The 25550-nt window shown below is 43.5% G+C and overlaps 1 protein-coding gene across 12 annotated transcripts in view; it reads left to right on the forward strand.

Annotated features, from left to right (window-relative positions):
* Window positions 1-25550, forward strand: part of CTNNA3 (catenin alpha 3) — a 438881-nt gene that overhangs the window by 393053 nt on the left and 20278 nt on the right. For all 12 annotated transcript variants that reach the window (XM_069019044.1, XM_069019041.1, XM_069019045.1 and 9 more), the window contains one exon: window positions 22741-22846. In XM_069019044.1, the coding sequence (XP_068875145.1) occupies window positions 22741-22846 (106 nt within the window). The remainder of the gene's footprint in view (window positions 1-22740; window positions 22847-25550) is intronic.

A 25550-nucleotide genomic window follows, 5' to 3' on the forward strand; every position in this document is an offset into this window, starting at 1 on the left:
AAAAGCTCTCTCCACAATGGAGCGAGGCTCAACCAATTGAACAGATCATCCAACCATGATCCTCTTTCAACTTTGAGGATTGTTTTTCAACCAGAAATGCAGCGTTTGTGGTTCTCTGCAGGGCCCTTTGCAGAAAGGAGAACGAACATGGCACAAGGAAGAAAATGAGAAGGGTAACAGTTATAATCCAATTTTAATGAGATCTTTGATCCATTTTTACTGAGCTGAAGATTTCCAATACTTGAGGTTCATAGGGTGTCTCAGGGAGAAATTTAGTCCAGACACCCCATTCCTCTGTGGGATTCATGATGAAATGTGATAGATATAAAGATATAAAGAGACATTTTTTGGTACTGGCCAACCATCTACTGGTAAACCGACCAAGCAGGTTGAGAATGGCTTTTCTGGACTTAGTCAAGTCAAACAAATGGTATCCAAGCCTGAGGCATTGGCTAAGGTCACCCAAACATTGGTTTTTGGTTGACGCACGGGCAGGATAGCATTATTTAAGGCAAACAATGAAATAATAAGTTACAAGTATGATATCTGATTTAGTTTCATGCTTCTCTTTGGTTTCTTTTCTCAGTCTTGTTCTGGGACAAGTGTCACGGGTTCAGTTTGTAACCGGGCGGAAACACCAATTTAATGTAGTGGTTTGGTCCAAAATACTCATTACTGTTTATCTTCTGTGAGATAAGAATTAGGAGAAATGCAAAGCAGGCACCAAACTTGAAAGAATATAAAGAAGTTTATTAACAGACCTAAAAGAAGGGAAAAAAAAAAATATACCACCTTCAGAACTCTCCTCCTCCCCCCACCTTCCTCCCTTCTCCCACTGACAATGTCAAAAGACAACCCTTAAGGTGTTCAGTCTGTTTACCACTTCCATAATAACCTTGTTCAGTCCATTTAGAAAGAGAAGTCTCTTCTTGCTCGTGCTATGAAAACAGTATCACACTGAGACAGCCGCCCACTTCCAGATATTGTTCAGTCCATTTAGGAAGAGGAGTCTCTCTGCTTGCAATGTGAGTCCCTTCCACCGACTTGCAGCTTTTCCCACAACTGCTTTTGAGGGTCCACTCTTGAAGTTTTTTGGGATACAATTTTAAGGTTGAGCCATTCAGAAACAAAAGTTCTCTTCACGCATCTCTGGGAGCATTTCATCTTCAAGAACAGAGGCCCTCTGCCTTCCCTGGGAGCAAAGGGTCCTCCTCATCTTCATCTTTAGGGCTATTTCTGGGAGCATCTCTAGGAACTGAGGTTTTCTCCTTTCCCATTTGGAGCAAAAGTCCTCATCTGGTCCATCTCTCCCTGTCCAAACTTCTCATGAAATTACAGCTGGGTCAGCATCTGCCTATCTCAGCGCAGGTGCTTCTGCTTACGAGTTGAACACTCCACCCCCCCAGATCTTCATGAAATTACAACGGGATACTCTGATGTATCATAGCTTCACAACAGAATTTCAGCTTTAAGCATCTCCTCTTTCTCTTCCCTCATGTTTTCAGCTCTTCACAGCAATAAAAGGGTTAATCTCACCTCAGCCTTGCAGCTGGAATGTGGCTTATCGCAGTGGAGAAGGAGGAGAGCCGAGCCGCTCCAGCTGCCCACAGCACGGCACTGGGGGGGGGGGGGGGGTCCACGGATGGAACAGGCCCATGGCTCCAGGATGGCCGTGGCCCACTGGCCCCTGCACGGGGCCCGCAGCCACCTACCTGTCCCAGCACTGGAAAGGAGAGAGAGCGAGCTGTGGGGGGGTTTGTCTATCCTTAAGTGTGGATCACAGAGGCGGTCACAACTTTAAGTGGCTTAAAGAATTGTCCATATTCAAACTGGCCAGCTGATAGGTTCTATAAGGTCCCAGAGGAAACTGTAAGCACCCCTTAGCATGGACATCTGTTCCGGGACTATGCTTGCTAGCCTATGACAACAAGCCAAGCATAAGGCACAAAAGTTATTTCTTTTGCATTCAATTCCGCAAATTTGGACCCGTTTGGATTCTCGCTAAAGTTCTCTCCAGTTACTGTGGAGATGAAGACTGTTTCCTTCCTTGTGATCTAATATAATTAAAATTTCAGTGGCCTTACACTTTGTAAGTAATTCTGAATTGTAACACAATCCACACCACGCACTTGTCAACAAGGCTTTATGATACCAACAATTCCCACACTGTTATACTGGCACAAAACCCAAAGTTCACAGCTTGTGCATGTGGGATGAAAGATGTTTATCATCAGCTGTGGTCTTTTTGCAGTTCACGTCTGCGTGCTTGCTTCTCTGCTTCTGGGGGCGTCTGGGTATTCCTGTGGTTTGTAGGGCTTCATGTTCTTTGAAGGAATCCACTTTGGACCAGCACCTGTAGAGACACAAGCATACTCTTTGCCCCAGGTTTTTAGTGGGAATGGGCCTTCAATTTTCCCTGTCTCTGGATTTCTGATCAAAACCAAAGGGTTTTCCTTTAACTTTGCTTGTGTGGTGTTGGAAAAATGTCTGATTATAGGCAAATTTGATTCTGCAAAAGAGCTGTTTAAAAAATTTAAAACTTACAGCGCTTTATTCAAGCGCATTTGAGGCGTAACCTCTGCCTCCCCCCTTTTTTGTTTATCCAAAAGGGATTTTAAAGTGTGGTGTGTTCTTTCAGTGATTGCTTGCCCTGTAGGAAAATGAGGAATACCAAAGGAGTGACGCACACCCCAATTCATTAAGAATTTATGTAGCTTTTTTGCTATGTAAGCTGGACCATTGTCTGTTTTTATTTCTTGAGGCACACCTGATGATGCCAGTGCTTGCAGAAAATGCTGACGTGCATGTTTCGCTGTTTCTCCTGTGTACGAGGAGGCAAAAACTGCACCTGAAAAGGTGTTTACTGATACATGGGTATTTTTGAGTTTCCCAAAACATGGATATTTTGTGATATCTGCTTGCCATAATTGCAGATTCTGCAATGCTCTTGGATTGACTGCTCCTGTGGATACAGGAGGTTGCATGAGCTGACAATCAGGGCAAGCACTTATGATTTCTTTTGCCTGATCTTTGCTAACTTGAAATGTTTACCTGTGTGCTTGTGCATTTTGTTGAAAAAAAATGTGTGACTCAGTTCTGCCTGTTCAAAAAATGTTTGGCAAGGTGTTTGAAATGGGCATTGTTAATTTGTCTGCAACAGCTTATGTTTGGGGATGTGAACTGAACAGGCACCTGAATAATCTAGTAATGCAATTTGCAGCTGTTCTGATTGCAATGCCCAATTAAAATATTCTTTCTTCAATGGCAGATAAATTACTGCAAAATCTTTGCCTGTCATTGACAGCAACCTTGATCTGGCTCGGATTATGATCTGAGCTATCAAGTGTTGTGAAAATTGGTTTTGGAGATCTGTATGGTAAGAAAATCCATTCGAATATCAGTAAAGGATCTTTCTTTGAGGTATCCCATTGAAACATGGCCTCTTGGTGAGTTCTGCTGCCATTACTTCTGCAGAATCATCTTGATGAGGAGTTACATGGAGAGCAGCAAGGGTTTTTGCGAGCCTTTGGTCTGCTGCTTTGAGGACTTTCCCAAATTGTTTCCTTAAGGCATTCGCTTGTATTACTGCTATATGTTGAGGAATGCCTATCTTGCTGCAGGCCTCTATCATTTGAGGCAAGGTTGGCTGTGGATCTGGTGAGGCACTAATTAAGTGTTTGCATTCTTCACTGGCATTAGCAAAAGCAAGACTTCGAAGTAGATGGGGATGTGCCACTTCATCACTGCATTGTCTTTCTACCGCTTGAGTAAGGCAGTCTACGAAAGAAGTGAATGATTCAGATACTCCTTGTTTTACTTCCGTGTAAACACCCTCTGGGATCCCAGTAGGTTGAATTTGCAGAATTGCCTTCTGAGCTGCTTCTTTGATGTCTGAAATCACTTCTTGAGGCAAATCCTCTTGATCTTCTGGTTTATCATGGGGAGCATCACCTGCTATTTCTGCTAATGTAAGAGCTGCATTCATATCTCCAGCATAAGTCTCTATCAGCTTGGTGAGAGTTCTTCTCCATTTGACTTCCCATTAGCATGTATTGTGAGTCTGTCAGGACCATGGATGCTATGTATTTACAATCATAAGGCACCAAATCATAGTTATTGAAGATGCCTTTCAATAGCTGTTTGAAATAATGGAGAGCCTAAGCTGTCTTTAATTGCTTGTCTCAAGTCTTTGACAATGTCGTGTGTCAGTGGTATCCATTTAGGATTTGCATTTCTTTTACCATATCTTATTGACATCGCTATCATTTCTGTTGTTGCCATATCGAAATCTCCTTCCTTCAGTGCCTTTCTTCTAATCTCTGCCCAGTTGGTAAAGTTAGGTGTATCTTCTGAAGAATTACTTGGATTATTGTTTGAAAATACTCCTAAATTAGAAGAAAATGTAACTAATTCTCTATTTGCATTCTGTAGATTGTTTGTGTTTTGTAGATTTATGCCTTGTAAAGATGCTTTTTCTTCTGGCTTTAAAGCTGCATTCATGCTTTCTTCCCTCGTGCAGAAGTGTGGTTGAATTTGTGTCCATGTATTAGAGGTATCTGAGGGCGCAATAACAGAAGCGGCCACAGATGGCGTTGCAGCTGCAGGATGAGCAATTCGTTGGTCACAAGATGGCGCAGGCGGAAGTACGTAGGCACTGGTTACGGAAGTGACTAGGGCACTGCCATGTTGTATGGCAGAGGTCAGCTGCACACTGCCATTTCATTGTATGGCAGAGGTAAGTGCACGCCGCCATGTTGTATGGCAGAGGTCAGCTGCACACCGCCATTTCATTGTATGGCAGAGGTAAGTGCACGCCGCCATGTTGTATGGCAGAGGTCAGCTGCACACCGCCATTTTGTTGTACGGCAGAGGTAAGTGCACGTCGCCATTTTGTGAAAAGTACAAGTCCCATGCACAGTCTCATAACTGCAGTAACTAGGGAGCCATGGGGTTTGCTGCTGCATGAAAGGATTTTGCATAAAAGCAGGCAACCGAGAGGTTATCCCTTTTGCCATGTCTGCCACACTGGCATCTGCGTTTGGTATGTCGGCTGGCTCGCGATATATTACAAATCCCTTCTGTTCCGTTTGAGATTTAGCTCCCGCCATCTGAGAAGGCGGCAGGGCCCCCTCCACTTCCTGTTTGGCTTGCATAGGCTGCGCAAGATTTTTGTTGCTGTTAAGGCGCTGCTATTAACTCGGTTTTCTGTTCTGTTTGATTTTTGCTTGCTATAACTTCGTACACAACTCCGCAAATGGGAAGAAGCTTAGAAGCGGGACCATTTCCAAGAGTGGCTGCGTTATATAATCTAAGATGTATAGAGTGCCGGAGATGCAGTGTAAAAAGAGAGTTTGGGTCAGCATTTGGAAACTGCTCATTGACCCAAAATACAAGGTCTCTGAATTGTTTTCGGGACAGCTGAAGTGTGTTCTTTTACCGTAGATTCTAGCTTATTAAGTGCGTCTCTCTGCGATTTTGACATAACATGTCCCATTCTGAACCAAGGATTACCCCTGAAGAATATAATTCATACCTGACTTTGCCGTCAGAAGTTCTCCTCAGTACCCTCTGTTCCAAACTGTCCAGCAGTTCGATTCTGGTTCCTTTCACCAGCCACTAGGGATGTCCAAGCTCCTTTTTCCCTGGGGAATAGTCCTTTTCCAGCTCTGAGCTGCCTTTTTTTCTTTTTCCTTTTCCATTTTTCTGTGTTTCTTCAGGGAGATACAAACTCTGAGTTCTCACACAGGGCACCAGTTATTAAATTTTCTTGTTCCTTTCTTTTGTTTCTGTTTCGTGAGCTCTTTTACTCAGAGTTCGGATAAAACACAGGAGACGCAGAGTTGTTCTTTGGACTCAGATGTTTATTATTTCTTATCTATGGTACAGCTGCACAGAATGTGCCTCTAAGTTAACAAGGTAGAAATGGCCCCCAAGTTCTACTTTCCAAGGTCTTTTAAAGCCCAAATTACGCAATTATGGAATGCCAACTGATTTATTTTTACTTATAATCCAATAACCATTCACGTTCTGCACTGTGGGTTTTTTGAACCAAAACCAGATCACCTAGGCTTGTGAAGAAGAAGGAAGAAGAAAGAAGAAGAACTAACCTACACCCAAAACTCTCCATCTTGTTACATATATATTACTATATTCCAGAATCCTAAATTCTCTGAACCCAGGGTTCCAACAATGTAGTACAAAGAAAATGCATTTCAGTCTGTCTCTAAGACTGTTGCTTGTCATAATGCAAAGTAGATATTTTTATTCTGAAAGTCTGAAAGTGGTTTCCTTTTTGCATTTTAAAGCCAGGTACTTGTTCCTCTTTAGTGAACTTGCAGTGAAGTAAACTTTCTGTACCTTCATGAGGACTTAGAAATTACTAGAAGAGTTGGTGAGAGAGTATATCCACAGTGAAGGAGAGTACAGATACATAGTGGGCATCTGTAGTTAAATGCTGGGATATTACAAAAGGATATTATGATCTTTAATTTAATCCATCATTATTTACACAGTGTGAGAAATCTTAAAACGCTGATATTCAGCTGAAGCCAGATATTTCCATAATTAACTGAATTGTCTAATTGTCTAACTGAACTCTCTCACTACAAGCCAGTAGTTCAGGTTAAGGGCACAATCTGTGGTACTGTGGAAAGAAGAGAGGTGTTTTTCTAATCTTGAGAGTTTAGAATTTTGTTTTAGTTGCCATATTAGAGGGGGTGTCTTTAAATCTTTCATACAGCATACTTAATAGAAGTAAAACACGTTGTAACTGTCGTACCCTGTTGTTGCAACCAAACTGCAAGTTAATGATACTTTTCACAGGCCGTAGCAGTAAAGAAGGATTTTTTGGAAATATTTTGATATTTGGTTCTGCATACAATCACAAACTTGTGTGGTATTTAGAAGATGGATTACTGAGCCATTAGCAGTCTAGCAATATGATCAGATATCCATATTAATAAACATCTGTCCCAGCAGCATAGCAGATGTGCTAGGTGCATATATAACATAAAATGTACATTTTTTTATGAGTACTTTGTTCTTTTTTTACTTCGAAATGTTTTAATTACACTATAGATCATGCCATTAGTTTCAGTTTGCAACACTGAAAATCTTTTTTTTTTTTATAAATAAAACCAAATGGTGTGAGGACAGTTTTCTGAGAAGTTCTGAAATACAGCTCTGCTGGTGGAATGAACTAATTTTGAAAGGTGAATTTTATTGTCTTCCACTACCTGCTTCGAGCTTATCATTACATGTTTGGGGCAGGATTTTGGTTCTGATGGTCCTGGCTTGGTTCTCTAGGTTCAGTAGCCCCCTGAATTCCAGTTGCTGTTGAGTTTATAAGGCATGGCATGCAGAGGGCTCAGCTTTGTGACTCCCCTTGGGAAGTGTCCCAATCTGGTAAAAATTGCCATTGTTTTCTGAAGATGAAACTTGAAAACCTGATAAATGCAGATAGAGTAGTAATATAAGATACAGTAGTTTAACTACCAGAAAATTGACTCCATAACGCCAAAAAATTCTTTCATTCCCATGTTATACATCCAAAATGTCATCCAATATAAAATGCATTTATCATAGTTGCAAAATCTTTTATAATTGTGGATTTTTTTCCTTGCATAACACAAGGTGGGCAATCTGAAAGGCAGCTTTGCAGTAATGTTGTTACATTACTTTAGCCAAATACATCTTTTTGAGCAAAAATGTTAGCGGTTTACTGGTAGCCCAGGTGAGGTTTTTAATTTTGGGATTAACTTGTATTTCACCGGAGTTTTTTTTAGAAGACTGATTCCTTTGTTGTGACATTCTGGGTAGTTAAAATTATAGTTATGCCACTGGGAGGTCTTGCTCATTCAAGTAGAGTTTAGAAGCTGTTAATGAATAGCTTGTGAGCATAAGTGTTGGGAAATATGGTGGTTAGTAGCCCATGTTCACAGCAGAAGGAGCTGGCAGTGGCACTGAGATAGCCCTGCTGGCCTTGAGTACAGGGTGTTACAGGGGTTAAAGGTTTGGGGAAGAGGCACCTGGCAGAGTCAGCGTTCCAGAGCCGTGACAAACCCTGCAGCCCTGAGTATCGCAAATGGGAAGGGCTGCCATGAAAGAGGGAAGGGATTGTGCTGAGACTCAGCTCAGAGAATCTAAGGGATGTCTCAGGGAAGCAAAGAGGGGTTTGCAGAGGCTCCCTGCACAGAGCTTCAGGTGCCTGGGACAGATGTGGCCATAGCATGGCATCCCTCCTAGCCCTGATATTACTGCTGTTCAGCAGGTTTGTCAGTCCTCCCAATTTTCTGCTGTATCTAGGAATACAAGTTTCTTTTTCCCTAAAATGACTGCGCTGGAAGACCTGTGGGTAAAGGAACCTCTCAGACCTCTGCTTCACATGGGAAGATACTTTTTGTTGTCAGTTCTTGTAGAGGTGTCCCTAGTGACTGCAGTCATGGCAATTCAATAACCTTGATTGAAAGGTAAAATGGTTTGGGCTTTCATGATTAAATGCCTTGGAGACATGAACAGTGTGCAGCCTCGAGCCTTAAGAATACCCCCTTGCCCCCAGGTAATCCAAACAGCACAACTTTTTGGACTGTTTGGGGGTTCCAAGATCTGGATGAGGTTTTTTTAATTACTGTGGTTGAAGAGATAGTCAAAGGACATGAGAGAATTTGAGCTAAGAAGGGTTCAGAATTAAAACTGAGTTGTTGACACAGCTCTTAGCTTAGTTGTGTTATAAGACCTCTCAGCAGCTGTGTTCACACACCCGGCACTCTGTGCGTGTGTCCCAGAGTTTCCAGTTTGCTTGGCTGGTACTGAAATCTAGATACAGGATCTTTACTTGCAAGGTGGGCTCCATGGCGTGAGTTGCTCCACAAAACAGATGTGGTTAATGATATGAACTGTGACATCTGAGAGCAAACTGAAAATAATTAATCTACCTTCCTTTGCAGTTTCTCCTGTCAGCTGATCAGTGGGATTGTGGTCACTTGGGTTAGGGGAAAAACCAGATCAAAAGTGTAAGCTCCAGAATAGACAGCTTGATCGTAGAGCACATATAAATGCACAGTTACAGCTCTTTGGGTGAATCCAACAATTAGCACTGTGACCCCGCATTATTCAACCAGCGGTCTCCTGCTGTGACTCTTGTTCATGGCAGTCGTTCTGTCTCTGGAGTTCATGAAAAAAAGCTCTCTGAACTCAGAGTTTGGGTTTTTCAATGTTTATTTTTCGATAATCAGTTTACTGTCTGCTTTGTTTGCTGTTGAAAAATTTAAAAATCTATTAAAAGTCAGTTCTTCACAGCATCTATGTTTTCTTTTGCTACCATCCATTTTTTCCCATGGGTAAGTAAAGTGCACTATTGTATTTTAATCTGGGTTTGTGATGATGATGTAATTACAATTCCTTGTCCAGAGGGTAGTTGGCACCTTCAACCTTTAGCTTGAACTTTCGGAATTCAGATGTTTATTTATGCATCTGCCAGAATACCTAATGGTCTTCAAGTAGCTTGTGGTTTTAAGTGCATGGATCTATTTTGTATTAGTTTATTTTCTACACCCAGAAATGTTCATACCTGCTCGAGGCCTGGGGGAAAGTGCTTTCTGCTCATTCATATATGCCATTAAATAAGTGAGGTCAGATCCTACCATGTTCTCCATCCCTGCTTTGTTCTCACAGTGACAGTTTGATGTCTCATAGAATGTGCTGCTCTGCTCATTTTAATTGCATGTCTTGTCCCTTGTGGCCATTTGCACCCATGAGCCAATGGATGGCCTTGGAACAGTGGCCTTAAGTGCAGGGGTGGCCGAGGACAGCGCCGTTGCCTCTCTGTAGCCGGGCGGATCTGCGAGTTTGGTTCCTGAGCAGCAGCGCAGGGTTAGGCACAGGCTGCAGGGGCTGTGTGGGACCACCGGCCAGCTGAAGGACACGGGGATGTCCTGGGAGGTCTCACAGTCCACATGAGGATGCTGCTGGGAGGGCACTTGAACTGGAGAGCCCAGAGACTGGTTTAGAGAGGTGATTTCCCCCAAGAGCATGGCCCTGGGCCAGGCTCCTGCAACTCAGTTTTAATGCTCAGTTCATGAGTGTCTGTACTCTGATGGGAAATTTCAAAAGGTAAGGTCTGCCATTAATGTAACTTTTTTAAATGCCACAATTAAATGAGGAATAAATACCGTAAAAAAATGATAGTACAGTGGTCATAAAGCCGTGAACTCTACCTTTTGGGATTCACTGAGTTTAAGTTACTCAACAGGCCTTGCTGAACAAGCCTTGCTGCGAGGCATGCTCTGTGAAAGGATAAGGAGGTACTCTGGGTGTAGATGTGGCTGGATTCTTTCAAAGAAAAGACATTTGATAATGATTTTCAGAACAATCTGTTTGCTTTTTCTCATTGGAGAACTGAAAAGATAAACTTCGAAAAGCAAAGAAAATGTTTCATTTTTTAAAGGTTACATCATAGCAAGAGGATTTTAGAAGGTAATGTTGACTTACTTAAGAGGCATTGCTCTATTTTTGCCCTGAACTGCTCACACTCCTATTTTGTTTCATTACTACCCCTCCCATGGCATTTTTCTCCTTCCAGGCTCTTAAGACTTGCTTTTTCTAGAGCATGTTATATAACTCCTGTTGAAAATTCAGCACGTGGCCCACAGGAGTGGGAAACATATGGGCCTCTCTGCAGAGGGATTCCTTAGAGCTGACTGGGCTGTAGTTTACCTCTGTGCTTTGGGAGGGTGCAGATGTGCAGCTGCAGTTGGGCACATTTGAGACATCCTGCACACAGCCAAACACCTCCGTGCCTGCCTGCTGTGCCAGCTTTCCCAGGAGACAGCTGGGAGTGCCCCTGCAGCCAGGCTGGCAGTGCCCAGGGATACCAGGGGCAGTCCTGGCCTGCTGGGCAAGGGTGAGCCTTGACATGTCCTTTGCGTTGTCTCCTCCCTGCCCAGCTCAGCGTGCAGGGGAGCCATGCATTCAGAGCCTAATGTATGCCTCCAATTTTAATGTTCCTTGTTCAGAAGCCAACCGCTTCTGCTCACAGACAGAGTGCCGAAATTCCTGAAGCACAGTCTGTGAGGCTCTTGGATGGTTTCCTGTATTGGGGAGGTTAAAATCTCCAGATGATTTCTGTTCATGACAAAAAATGGGAGAAAGGGGATTGATGAGGCAAATAGCAGAGAATTTTCCTGCCATCACTGAAACAGTAACTGTGGGTATGTAACATAGTGATTAAAATGACAGACAGCAAATTAAAGCCCATGACTGGTAAAGTCTGCTGACTGTAGTGACTGAAAATGAAAGTGTGCTTTGAAAAGCTGGACTTGGAAGCAGAAAGAGATGGAGAAACATCTGAGTGAGGGTGAGAATAAAAAGAGATGAGAGACATACAGTTGATGCCTGGCTGAGATGGCAGAACACTTGAGATGTGGTGTTTCCTCACTTTGCACTAATGGTGTTTGTGTATGGCTGTGAGAAACAGATCACAGGGAATCTGGGGAGATATTTCTGGTGGCATGGGAGAGTAGCAAACTGGGGAAAACAGTTTCTACACCTGTAAATAGTTTCCTCTGGAACTAAACTTGAGTTTCATGGATGCCATCTGCCTACCAAAGGCATAATCAAATTTACCCAGGTGTGCTATCTTGTACAAACCACTGCTTTTATTATAATTAATCCCTTTGTAACAAACTAGTACCAAACACAGAAGTATTTCTATTTTTATATGCACTTACAGAGCTGAAGATCTAGGACATGCCATACTTTGACTTGTGCACACAGATGGACACCCTTGGATGTTTGGAATTCTCTTGCAATCTTTGATAAGATGCATCATCAAAGTCCAGTTTATACCCAGCTGAGAGCAGCTTCCTCTCATTCCACTGTTTTCATCACTACAGGCTTTTAACATTCTTTTTTGGTTTTTTTTTTTTAGTTCAGTGTAAAATCCGCTGACAAAATAGTTCAGCGGCAGTGATGAGCTTTGTGAAGTGTTTTTCATCTTGAGATCACAATGAGAATTTAATCATGCTTTTTAATATATAGGTAAAAGTATTATGTGGTGTTTTATTTGTTTATTTAATATATGTACCTCCTGCAGATGGCCTCAATTGGATAGAAACTGCACATTTTCATTAACACATTTCATCAGAGTTGCAAGAGAATTGCAGATATCTTAGAGAAGATTTGGAGTTGGGGATTTAGAAGTGAAGGGAAAGGGTGGCTGTGTGTGTGCACAAGTGTCAGTGTGGGAAGATCCCACCATTCTTCGATTTTCATCTCTATAAATAGCGTATGTAAACATCCAGACACTGCTGTGTTTGGTTGCTGCACACATAAATATTCAGTGCATCAGAGTCAGACCTGTACAAACATACCCCTTTAATGCTTTGCTTCCCATATGCTGTTGTTGCTGTGATGAGTTTTGTCAGAATTGTGATTTAACAACTTTTAGTCAGAATTTCAGCTGCTTTTCTGCCTCCCAGGCTGCAGGTACAGCTCCTCTCCTGACATACCTTCCTCTGTTCCCACCGTTCCCACCTGACTGCTGCTTTGTGTTCTCTCCCATATTACTTTAAGATGCAGTTCCAAATTGTGATGTCTTTAATAGGTAACATTATTATTAGCAACTACTCAAGTAATATCAGCATTTTTCTCTCTGAATTATATCAGGATTTCTCAGTTCCACAACTGATATGATCAGGATGGTAGAGCAGTGCTCTGCTGTATGGGACTACATTCTGAAGCAGGAATTCCTTTCTGTTTTTATGGTCTTTAAAACTAGGGACCAGAAGTACCTCTAGTGACAGTTGTTTTGCAGTGCTCACCTCTGACCCTGCATCTCAGTGCCTGGATTTCTCTAACAAAGTTTATTCAGCTGACAAAATAGAGTATGGGAGCTTAGAAATATGCCTGTTTTGTCCTTGCCATGTTTAAATAGCTGTATTGAGATTTCATTTATCCAAGCAGAGAGGAAGAAAACTCAGATTTCATTAGGAAAAGGTCCCTTCTGTGTTTATGTATCCTCAAATACATTGTCCAAGCACTGCTACAGATGAAGGACATTGTGTTTGTCATGGTGCAGTCCTGCTGTCTGTTACAGGTGAGAGATAGCCAGCTTTGGGAAAAGCATGGGGAGGTCAGGAGCAGACACTGTCATGGATGGACCTGAGGGCTGTAGCAGATGGAGAGACAGGGACCATGTCCCTGGAAGCAGCTGGGGTGGGTGGGGAGGCAGGACTGTGCTGCACAGGTGTGGCACTGGAGATGAGCTACAAATGGTACTGTAGGGTCTTCCAGGTGCTTTGTGAAATTACCACAGCACTCAGTTTTTCCTCAGAAACCACAAGTGATTGGGGTTTTAGTGAAATTCAGTAAATTTTGGACGTGGCTCTCAGAATTGAAATTGAAGTCACTGAAGGTCTTTGAAAAATCTGCTTCTGTATTGTATGAAATGCTGAGAAAATTTTTGGTTGCTGTAGTTTGGTCTTGGGTTGCACAATACAGCAAGTAAGAGCAACAAAAACAAATGACTGGATGCCTCGTAAAGCAAAGCTTTCTAAATAAGAGCTTGGCCTCATTTTGTAGAGATGGTTTAAAGCATGGGGGACTTGGGGAGAGAAGGATGACCCAGATAGAAAACTACCAATGTGAGATCAACAATGAGTATCTAAGCTGTATTGATGTAAAAAAATTGCTGTAAATAACAGTAATTCTCAATTCCCATTTCACTGCCACAGTGATGTAAAGCCTTCAACTAATCCCATGGATTTTTGCACTGGCCTTCATTTTCAATGTTTCTTTGGCCAGAGTTGCATTATCATTCTGTCTTGGAGAAGGGGAACATATGGAAGTACAGCTCCCAGGAACTGAGTGGCCACTACGACAGGACAGATGCCTGTGGGACAGGATGTGCCACAGCTGACACTGGACGGGATGTCATTGGCGCCGCACCTTGTTCTGTGTGAGTGCCACAAGTTCCCTGTGCACAGCACCAGCGACTGCACTGAACAGGAGGAGCCTTAGTGCCTATTCCACTGGAATAGCTGAAGCTTAAGAAGCAAACCCAGACCTAATCTGTTCTGTTGGCAGTCTTCTCTTTCCTAAATGAAATCTTACGTCTTTCTAGGAATTCTCCTAGAGAGACCTCGTTACTATATGTAGTGGTTTGGTCCAAAATACTCATTACTGTTTATCTTCTGTGAGATAAGAATTAGGAGAAATGCAAAGCAGGCACCAAACTTGAAAGAATATAAAGAAGTTTATTAACAGACCTAAAAGAAGGGAAAAAAAAAAATATACCACCTTCAGAACTCTCCTCCTCCCCCCACCTTCCTCCCTTCTCCCACTGACAATGTCAAAAGACAACCCTTAAGATGTTCAGTCTGTTTACCATTTCCATAATAACCTTGTTCAGTCCATTTAGAAAGAGAAGTCTCTTCTTGCTCGTGCTATGAAAACAGTATCACACTGAGACAGCCGCCCACTTCCAGATATTGTTCAGTCCATTTAGGAAGAGGAGTCTCTCTGCTCACATGTGAGTCCCTTCCCCCGACTTGCAGCTTTTCCCACAACTGCTTTTGAGGGTCCACTCTTGAAGTTTTTTGGGATACAATTTTAAGGTCGAGCCGTTCAGAAACAAAAGTTCTCTTCACGCATCTCTGGGAGCATTTCATCTTCAAGAACAGAGGCCCTCTGCCTTCCCTGGGAGCAAGGGGTCCTCCTCATCTTCATCTTTAGGGCTATTTCTGGGAGCATCTCTAGGAACTGAGGTTTTCTCCTTTTCCATTTGGAGTAAAAGTCCTCATCTGGTCCATCTCTCCCTGTCCAAACTTCTCATGAAATTACAGCTGGGTCAGCATCTGCCTATCTCAGCGCAGGTGCTTCTGCTTACGAGTTGAACACTCCACCCCCCCAGATCTTCATGAAATTACAACAGGATACTCTGATATATCATAGCTTCACAACAGAATTTCAGCTTTAAGCATCTCCTCTTTCTCTTCCCTCAGCTTTTCAGCTCTTCACAGCAATAAAAGTGTTAATCTCACCTCAGCCTTGCAGCTGGAATGTGGCTTATCGCAGTGGAGAGGGGGGAAAGCCGAGCCGCTCCGGCTGCCCACAGCACGGCAGTAGGGAGGGGCCGCGGGTGGAACAGGGAGGCCATCGGCTCCAGGATGGCCATGGCCCAGCCCAGCCTGGCCCAAGCAGGGCCTGGGCCGGGCCCGCTGGCCCCCACACAGGGCCCACAGGCGCCTGTCCCAGCACAGGAAATGAGAGAGAGCTTGGGGGGAGGAGTTTGTCTATTCGTAAGTGTGGATCACAGAGGCAGTCACAACTTTAAGTGGCTTAAAGAATTGTCCATATTCAAACTGGCCAGCTGATAGGTTCTGTTAGGTCACAGAGGAAGCTGTAAGCACCCCTTTGCAAGAACATCACTTCTGGGACTATACTAGCTAACCCATGACACTATAAAAAAGAGCAGATTGTTTATTTTCCTCTGTATTCGCCACTTTCCCATTACCTTTTCTTCTGCAGCAAGTGCTGATTCCTGATGGATTTGTGATCCACTAAAACTCTGCCTCTCACTGTCCTGCTGTGTAGGGACTGACTCTCCATGTTTATCTCTGGGTTTGATTTTCCTACATGAGGGCGCATGTATTTTTTTTTCATTGCGTCTACTTTTTCTTCCTGTTTTTCTCAGGTAATTCTTAATTCCAGCTCTGGCCTCCTAGCCTATTTCCTTTTTCCACATCAGTATCAAATGTAAGGTTCATTAGGCATTCTCTTTATTCCCTTCATTCAAGTCATGAATAAAGAACTGAGCAGCTCAGACAGCAAGGCAGATCCCAGAGAAACCAGGTTCTTTCTCTTTTGCTCTCCACTGTGACAGTGGCCCTTTGATAACCAGTCCATCTTGGAGTGTGCTCTTCCAAGCTTGGCATCTCCTTAGCAATGACTTAATCTATTTTCCATGTATTGTATAGGCAGTTCATGAAAATGCAACAGGAGAAGGTTTCAGAACCCTGCCTGAAGATACATGGTATTTACAGCTTCTAATCTTTCCAGAAGCCATAAAAGCTTATTTTCCGTTAGTCTGACAATATTTATGCTTGAAAAATCATGTGGGCTGTTACTCATCTCTGTTATATTCTGCATGCTCCCTGTTTGATTACAAATTGATAGGATTTATTTGCCCTCAGCAGACACCATTTGGAACTGACAAACAAACAGGGCAGCTGCTCTGCTGGCATTGCTGCCAAGAGGTTCAGAAGGGCAGGGTCAGGGGCTGGCTTCTGCACAGTCAGAAAGGTACCAACCCAGTTCAAACCAGTGTTACCCAGAACAGTGTGTGCAACACTCCTTTACAAAATACTCAGGTTGGGTTTGTGCGTATCACCCCACTCTTGCAGTACAAAGCCTGTGCTTTTGGACCTCCTCTCCCTTATTCCTCTTGGAGGAAGATGCAGACCTCATGTCTTAACAGTGCAGGAGGGCAGAAAGGAAAAGAAACTCCAGTATTAACCCCATTTTCACTTCCAGAAATACAGAACAGACAGATACATATATATGCTGTGTTCATACTGCCTGAAACTTCACTGTCCCATTCCTGGGTCCACAGAATCCAGATATTTTTCTGAGTCTTAAATTCCTTTACTCACAAAAGGTATTTCTACCTACAAAATGCTATTTATTACGTTAAGTTTATGGTTGTTTATGTCATGCCTTTTAATGGTTTTTTCACACTGCCCTTTTCTCATCTGGCTACACTTTCATTTGTATTACATTTATTTTAAGGAATAGACCTGCTTCAGCCATTGCACTTGTAAATGTTGTGTGGGGGCTGGGCCTTATTCAGTTACTCAGTTTTGCCAGCATTAAGAGTTCTTTTCTCCTGATGTCCAAACCTGTAAACCCAGACAGGGACAGAAAATGCGTGAAACTAAAATCCTCCTTGCTCCTGTGTGTACAGCTATAACGAACTGGCAGAGGTCAGCTCTGGGATCCACCTGTACAATCTCCAATTACCTTTTCCCCACATGGATTTCCTGAGAAGCTCTGCTGCCTCCTGTTTGTGTAGGTGTAACTGATAGGGATGTGCAGCCAGGTGTAATAAAATGGATTTTTGTTTATAGCCATGATTCTAAAAAGCGTAATTTTTCATCCTTGAACACCAAGCCCTTCACAGATTCATCTAAAACTGTGTACATTCAGCTGGGAGGGGCAGGCAAAGTGATCTGCAGGAAAAAGATTCACTCAGTAAGTTTAGAGCATTTGTAATGAGTGAGGTGTGAATCCTGCTTCCTTATCCCCGCTCCCAGGACTGCACACAATCACTGGGTTAATAAAAGAAAAAGCAAACTTCAGAAACAGCTCGTGGAATAGAGATCAGAATGTGTGACTGGAATCCAGATTTCCTACCATGCCAGTACTGAAGTGTTTTGCAGGGCAGCAGTGGGAGGCAGAAGAAAGGAGAAACACAGTGTGTTTGGCGAAGAACTGCAGGAGGTACAAATGGTACTTCAGAATGTGGTGACAACTGAATTAACTAACTACAACAGTGTCTATAAAAGGTAATTATTATTTATAGGAGTATCTTTCTGTGAGTAAGGTAATGGCTGTGCTTTATACAACTGCACAGCATTGTAAGTAATGCACTTTCCTCAGGACATGTTACTTCATGTGCCTTGAAGTAACACTTTTGTCACTTGGATGGGAGCTGTGACCTTCTGCACCTCAGGAAACATCCTGGTCCACTCCTACCACCATGGAGCCCTTGCCAGCAGTTGGCCTCCTCCGGCCCTAACAGTGCTCCAGACTGGGGCTGCTCAGGTGGACACTGGCCTGGGTTTGGCTGGGATTGCCAGACCTGATCCTTTGCTGAGCTCAGGTTGGAGTAGCAGAGATGCACTGCTGGGTTTGGAGTTGTGCCTCCTCTGCAGTGCCCCTGGAAAACCTGCAGTTACAGTGGGAGCTGTCAGGACCTACAAACTAGGCATAATGGCATAGAATGGTCAGAGTCTGGTGCTCAGGACTGGAGAGTGGCTGTGGCCACTGGGGTTGTGTGTTGGAGCTGCTGGTGAAGCTTTCAGCTCCTGCCATGGAGCACTGTGAAATGTGGCCGTGTGTTGGGGGTGTGAGGTGGGAGTTCTGCAGCCACTGCTCAGTGTAGCCCCTCTGGCTGTTTCTGCTGCACACCAGGTACAGAGCATGTGCTGAGGGGAGCACAGCGTGTAGGGGGAAGCCACCGGCTTTGCTTGCAGACAGAAGACTTTCTCTTCCTGGAAAAGGTGATGGCAAAGACTTTCTGGACTTGAAGTAGAGGTTTCCATTACTGTAAGAATCATGAGTATCACTGCTTTTCAGAGTGAACTTCCAGGGTGAAACAGAAAATAATGCCCCATGGCCATGTCTGCTAATTGCTGTGGTTAAGTTTAGGCAGACAGGGATGGAGTTGCTCTCAGTTTGTCCTGGCTTGGAGCAAGAATGATTAGATTTGAGAGGCTTCAGGCTCTCTTTCACAATTACCCCAAACCGTGGGTGTTGTACTAATTAACACAGTCCAACTTCTTTCCTCCTATGATTGACCTTTCAAGAAACACTGAGGTGAAGTTTTGGGTTTTTTCTCCTGTACCTTTGTGGAGATACTCCAAACTGCTTTCTTTGTACATAATCCATTTTCTGCCTTGTTACACTTACCTGGATGTCTCTCTCTATATTATTTATGGCCTATTTCCAGTTTTGTTGTTGGATAGAGCAGGTGATTTGAGCTCTAGTAACAATCCATTGTTACCTTTGGGAGATATAATTGCTTGTAAACATAGTCCTTTGTCTCTCCTTTGTTTTTCATAGCCTTGAATGTGTTCTCAGCTTGCTCAGCCTGTAAGGCTTTATGCTTGGAAATAGGGAGGTATGAGGAAAACAGATGTATTAGATCTTCCATGGAATGAATCCACAGTCTACTGTTGTAGGTTATGAACTCTGTGAAGTGATTGGGGAAGAACTTCAGTAACTGACTGTGTGAGGTGAAGTTTGGCCTTAAACGTTAGAGACTGGAAGCAGGGAAAAAATAGTAAGATTAAAGCTGACTTGAAAAAAATGTTTTTATAAAATTCCATGGTTTCCATAGCAGAGAAATTAGAATTTCTTTAGGGGAGAAGGTGGAAAACTCCACAATGAAGAAATTTTGTGATGTTGTTGACCGGCAGATGGTACTTGACAGAAAAGTTTTTTTATATTTGTTTCTTTAACAGCTGTAGGTGCATGAGCTATTGCACGCAGGTCTGCACTATCCACCATAATTTGGGATGCTTCAGCATGTGGTGGAGGAGGATCAGGGACTCAGTCTGTAGGAAGAAAGGGATGCTATTACAATGATACAAAGAGAGACCTAAGTGAAATATCTGGAAAAGCATTCCAGAGAGTGAGATGGATAGCTCAGGGAAACAGCCTTCAAGCAAAGTGTTTTCTCATACTTGAAACTTGCCAGAAAAAAATGCAAGTGCATATAAAACTGGTAGGGAGCTGCACAGTGGCTGGGGAAAACAACCTAGATGATTTAATAGACTTCTTGTGTCTCTAACATCTGGATTCAGGGAGTTAATCTGAGTTAGTGGCATTCTGAATCTGCTGATTTGGTGCTAAATCAGGAAAAGTGGGAATTCACAAAGTGCACAGCTGCACTGCTACCATTAGAAGGCAAAGTGCATTGAAACTGGTAGTTATTCACCAAAACCCATGAAACTTCATTGTTAGATTTCCAACAATAAAATCATTGGACTGAAGAGCCCTCAGCAGAGGATGGAAATGATCCCACCCTCAGAACAGATGCCTGTCTGGTCTTGTCCACTGGCAGTGGTGGCACAGCCACATGGCTGCTCTGCACCTCCCTGAGACTGCTCCTCCAGAAGGTGGGCTTGGAACCACCTCCCCAGCCACCACACCATCTCTGTGTGTCCCACAGCCTCTCCTGCTCACAATTCCTCCTTTGCCCCACTCCAAAACTCCGGACTGTTGTGGGAGTAAACCCTTCTGTCTCTCCTTATGTTTATGACATGTAATCATCCTTTTTTGCACAGCCTTCCATTGTGTCTAAGCTTCCTTCATGGAAACCCCCACAGACCTGCAGCTGGAGTCTTACCAAAACAGGGAAAGTGGCAGCAAAGGTTTGTTTAGGATATTACCTGTGTGTGAACCTCGATGTGGTATCTGCTGTTTTCTCAACAGCTCTGCCTCAGAGACTCTGTTCACACTGACTCACTGAAATAACCCCTCTGGCTTTGTACAGAAATACTATAGAGGCACTCTCTTCCTAAGCAGTAGATTACTTACATCCAAATTTAGTGTTTGCAGTTGAACTAGCATCCTGTTTCAGTTTTTTTTGGTTTTTCTCTCTGTTTCTTCCCTTTGGCTGGTGCTTCAGCATATCTGGTGTACTTTCCCAAGTATTCTTTCCAAAGTACTCAATTTCCCAACATCATAAACTGGGACTAGTGGCTCATGATGCCCATACCCCAAGGCAGCTAAGCCTGTGCTTTGTCAGAGGCTTTGGATTTTACATGAAGGTAAATAAAGCAGCACAGGTAGTTCTTGGTTGTGTTTGTACCTACACCATGATGTGCTGGGGTTTCAACACTTTTTAATACAAGGCCAAGGCATTCCTAACTATTTAACATTTACTTCAAGACTGAGCTGTGGCTGGCTGCTCAGAAGCATCACACTCCACGTTTCTTAGGGACTGTAGTGGAGAACTTGAACCATTGGTGCAGTAGGTGCCAAGTGGAGCAGAAGTCTCCAGAACAGTCATTGCTGAGTGTTCCTCTAGCGGCTCTCATGGTGGCTGTGTTTGTGGTGAAAAGTAATACTTCATTTTTATCTTTCTGAAGTAATTTTTTTGGGGTGGAATTGTTTCATTTTCATTAGATCTCTGATGGTACAAGAAAATGGCTAGTTTAATTAACTAACTTACCCTCAAAATACTAAGCTAGCTTCAAATGTCAGCAAAGCTGCTGATGATACAAGAGTTACCTTAGCAATGGCTTGAACTGTTCCTGCCATCTCTCCTTTCCTGGCCATTTTAATGCTGGGTTGTGTTCCCCTTTGGTATTGCTTGGCTGGTGCCTGCGTTGGACCTTCCCAGGAAGGTACTGGGCTGCTGGCAGTTTGTGGAGCCCCTAAAGGATGTGCTGTGGATGCCTGACAAGCCTCTGGCCTTTGAGCTGCTGCAGTGCAAATAGCAATGAACCAGTGGCCTGGAATGGTGGGAAGAGTCAGTATGCACTCATAAGAATTGGGTTGTACAACTAAGGATTCAAAGGGGAAAGACCAGGAAAGACAAATGAAGGGTACGGGTGAGGGTTCGAGTACTGATTCCTAGATACAGGGGATTGTGTTTGCAAGTTCATTCCCCACATACACTGTTACTTTTATAAACTGATCAATCTGCCAAGGAGGTTTGCCATAACAAAAAGGTGCCTTTCTGTAGAAAAATCATGTGTAAAATACCTGATTCTAGTTTGTTCCAAATGTGGGCTTCCAGAGTTGAGAACTAGGAACTATAATTAGTAAAGTATGCTTTCCCCCAAGGAGTTCTTTGCTAAGCAGTGTGATTAATCAAGAAGAGAGTAAACATTATCTGCCATGTTGTGTTCTCATCACTATCATTTCCTGACTGCAGTGTTTGTAGAGGTCCATACTGTAATATTTTTAGGCTAAATGAGTTTTTAACTGGAATGTTCTTTATACATGAAACCATACTGACTTTGAGGAAAAGGGTCTTCTCATTTGAAAAACGAGTCACATTAATTTTTTTCATGTTGTCTACTTCCTTTGTCTAGTGCAGAACTTGGAAATTGATTTGGGGCCTTCAGGAATTAAATGCATAGTAAAACTAAAAGTATTTGTGTCAAAGAAGTTGGAAGGCAAAACTGAGATCAGGAGCATTGCTCACTTTATACATACATGAAGTACAATTAAGTGTCAATTTTAGTTTTGCTGAAGTGTTTCAGCACTAAGGAGGCTGAGGCTCAAGCAAATGTGAAAAAAATGGCTGTCATATTCTCTGTCTTAAATATTCACATTTTACTTCTTAGTTCCTAGAAACATTCTCCTGTAATTACAGCAGCTTTTTGGGCTTGGGAGGGGAGCATACAGAGTAGGAGGCTGACGTTTTGGCAGACTGTTCACAGGAACTTGACTGTTTTCCTAGATTGAAATTCTGAAATTGTTTGGGAAGTATTTTTCAGATATGGCATATCTGTGTTCTGAGTGGTGTGTGCAGGTTGATTTGCAGCCCTGTTCATACATCTCATACGATGATGTTCATACATCACTGGTGCTTGGGTACACCAACTGAATTTTAAAAAACCCCAACCAAACCAACCCCACTATTTTTCTGAGCAGCTATCCATAATGACACCACACTGAGCTGAACTTCCTTTGAACATATTACTAGAAAATTCATGGAAAGGAAAGGAACTTCATATAACCCTGGGAAAAGCAAACTGCTTGAGAAACTTCTTAAAATCAGGATTTGGCATGGGTTGTGCTTTCAGTATGGAGAAACTGTGGGACATCTTTCTGGTACTTCTGCATCATCCCGTTGATGCCAAACAATACAAATTTGTGAGACATGCAAAATGGTTGGGGGGGGGGGATTTAATTTCTGTCACCCGAGTATGGATTTGTTTGAGTTGTTTGGCACCTAGTTTGCATGGCTGTGATTGATTCTCAGTTTCTGTGTTTCCTCTGCAGGGGGAGAGGCCCACTGAAGCACACATCCGATGTCATCAACGCAGCCAAGATGATCTCGGAGTCGGGCTCGCGCATGGACGTCCTGGCACGGCTCATCGCTGACCAGGCGAGTTACTGATGGAGCACTGCGGGACCTCTGTCCCTGTCAGCCACACACACCTGACACCTCCCAAGGTCACTTACAGGAGTGCCTGTGGCACTTCTAGAGCTGCCTGTCGTCCTGTTCCCCTCTTCTGAGGCACCACATATACAGATCTTGTCTGAGTCTCTGTGAGGATTCTCTTCTCCATTTGTATCAGTGGTCTGTTTGTGTACACACTGAAATGGATGTGCACATACATCACACCTCTAGGTACATGCACTGATCTACACATGCATTTGTACATGTCTCTGAATATTTGTGATCTCCCTTAAGCTATGAATGCAGCATTTTAGACATACAGTATATATGAACAAGTATATGCATGCATATTTAAAATACATATATTCATAGCTGCTTTTTAATATATATATATATATATATATATATATATATATATATAAAGGTATATGTTAGTATATAAATAGTTATATAAAAAGCTTGTTGTCCTGGTTTAACCCCAGATGGCAACTGAGTAGGATGCAGCTGTGTAGTGGTTTGGTCCAAAATACTCATTACTGTTTATCTTCTGTGAGATAAGAATTAGGAGAAATGCAAAGCAGGCACCAAACTTGAAAGAATATAAAGAAGTTTATTAACAGACCTAAAAGAAGGGAAAAAAAATTCATACCACACCTTCATAACCCTTCTCCTCCCCTCACCTTTCTCCCTTCTCCCACTGACATGTAAAAAGACAACCCTTGAGATGTTCAGTCTGTTTACCACTTCCATAATAACCTTGTTCAGTCCATTTAGGAAGAGGAGTCTCTCTTGCCCATGCTATGAAAACAGTATCACAAAGAGACAGCTGCCCAGGCTGGTTTTCTGCTCTCATGTGAGTCCCTTCCCCTGACTTGCAGCTTTTCCCACAACTGCTTTCAAGGGTCCACTCTTGAATTACTAGGGTAAAATTTTAAGGTTGAGCTGTTCAGAAATAAAAGTTCCCTTCACCCATCTCTGGGAACATTTAATCTCTAGGAACAGAGACCCTTCTCTTTCCCTGGGAGCAAAGGGTCTTCCTCATCTTCATCTCTAGGACTATCTCTGGGAGCATCTCTAGGAACTGAGGTTTTTCTCCTTTCCCATTTGGAGCAACAGTCCTCATTTGGTTCATCTCTCCCTGTCCAAACTTCTCATGAAATTACAGCTGCGTCAGCCTCTGCCTATCTCAGCGCAGGTGCTTTTGCTTACGAGTTGAACACTCCACCCCCCAGATCTTCATGAAATTACAGTGGGTACTCTGATATATCATAGCTTCACAACAGAATTTCAGCTTTAAGCATCTCCTCTTTCTTATCCCTCAGCTTTTCAGCTCTTCACAGCACTAAAAGGGTTAATCTCACCTCGGCCTTGCAGCTGGAATGTCGCTTATCGCTGTTGGTCACATGATCTTTGCTGGACTGGGGCACCTTCAGCTGAATCTTGGCCGCACTGGAGAGGGGGAGCCGAGCCGCTCCGGCTGCCCACAGCAGGGCTGCGGGGGGGTTCTGTGGGTGGAACAGGGCCCATCGGCTCCAAGATGGCTGTGGCCCAGCCCAGCCTGGCTCGAGCAGGGCCTGGCCAGGCCCGCTGGCCCCTGCACGGGGCCTGCAGCCACCTGTCCCAGTGCTGGAAACGAGAGAGAGCTGGGGTGGGAGTTTGTCTATCCTTAAGTGTGTATCACAGAGGCGGTCACAAGCTTAAGTGGCTTAAAGAATTGTCCATATTCAAACTGGCCAGCTGATAGGTTCTATCAGGTCCCAGAGGAAGCTGTAAGCACCCCTTTGCAAGAACATCACTTCCAGGACTATGCTTGCTAACCCATAACAAGCTGCTTGGTCACCTACTCCTGGAACAAGGAGAAAACTCATGGATTGAGGTAAAATGCCTAATAATTTAAACAAAAAATAATAGTAATATTAGTAGTAATATTGATGCTGAGAGAGAGGACTGAAACCGGGAGAAAGAAGTGATGCCCAACACAATTCCCCAGCACGTGCTGACCGATGCCCAGCCTGTTCCTGAACAGCAATCGGCCCCTTCCAGGTAAGTTGCCCTCAGTGTCCATACTGGGCTTGACACTCCATGGAATTGGAATGGAATAGCTTTTGGCCAGTTTGGGTCACCTGTCCTGGCCATGCTCCCCCCCAGCTGTTTGTGCACCGCTCATTGGCAGAGCGTGGGACACTGAAAAAGGTCCTTCACTTGTGCTACCAACTTCCTTCCCATACTTAATCCAGCACTGCACGGGGCCAGCCACTGAGGGGAACATGAACTCCATGCCAGGCAAAGCCAGGCCAGCTGTGGAGGCAGCAGTTTAGAGGTGCAGGCTCGTCCTCTCCTGATTGACTTGGGTAAATAACCTGGTAGCAACCAGAGCTGTTCCAGGTGAGCTGTGGGAACACAAGATGATGGCACTGGCACAGGAGCTCTGCTGCTCTGGGCAGATGCTTGGTCTCAGCACCAGCTAAGGAAGAGGACTGACTTGCCTGGCTCCAGAATGATTTGTTTTCCACCCTCTGCAGAGTTACTGATTCCATGCTTTTGCTGTACCTTCCTTCTCTGCCCCCCCCCAGCTGTTTTGGCCTCTGCAAATCTGCAGTTTCAAGGTGATTTTTGGTTTTGCCTTTGTAAGAGTTATTTATCACCATGAAATGCAGTGTTAGAGCTGGAAGGTGTGCTTTATTTCTGT

The sequence above is a fragment of the Aphelocoma coerulescens genome, chromosome 6, assembly GCF_041296385.1.
Source record: "Aphelocoma coerulescens isolate FSJ_1873_10779 chromosome 6, UR_Acoe_1.0, whole genome shotgun sequence".
In the NCBI taxonomy this organism is placed as follows: Eukaryota; Metazoa; Chordata; class Aves; order Passeriformes; family Corvidae; genus Aphelocoma; species Aphelocoma coerulescens.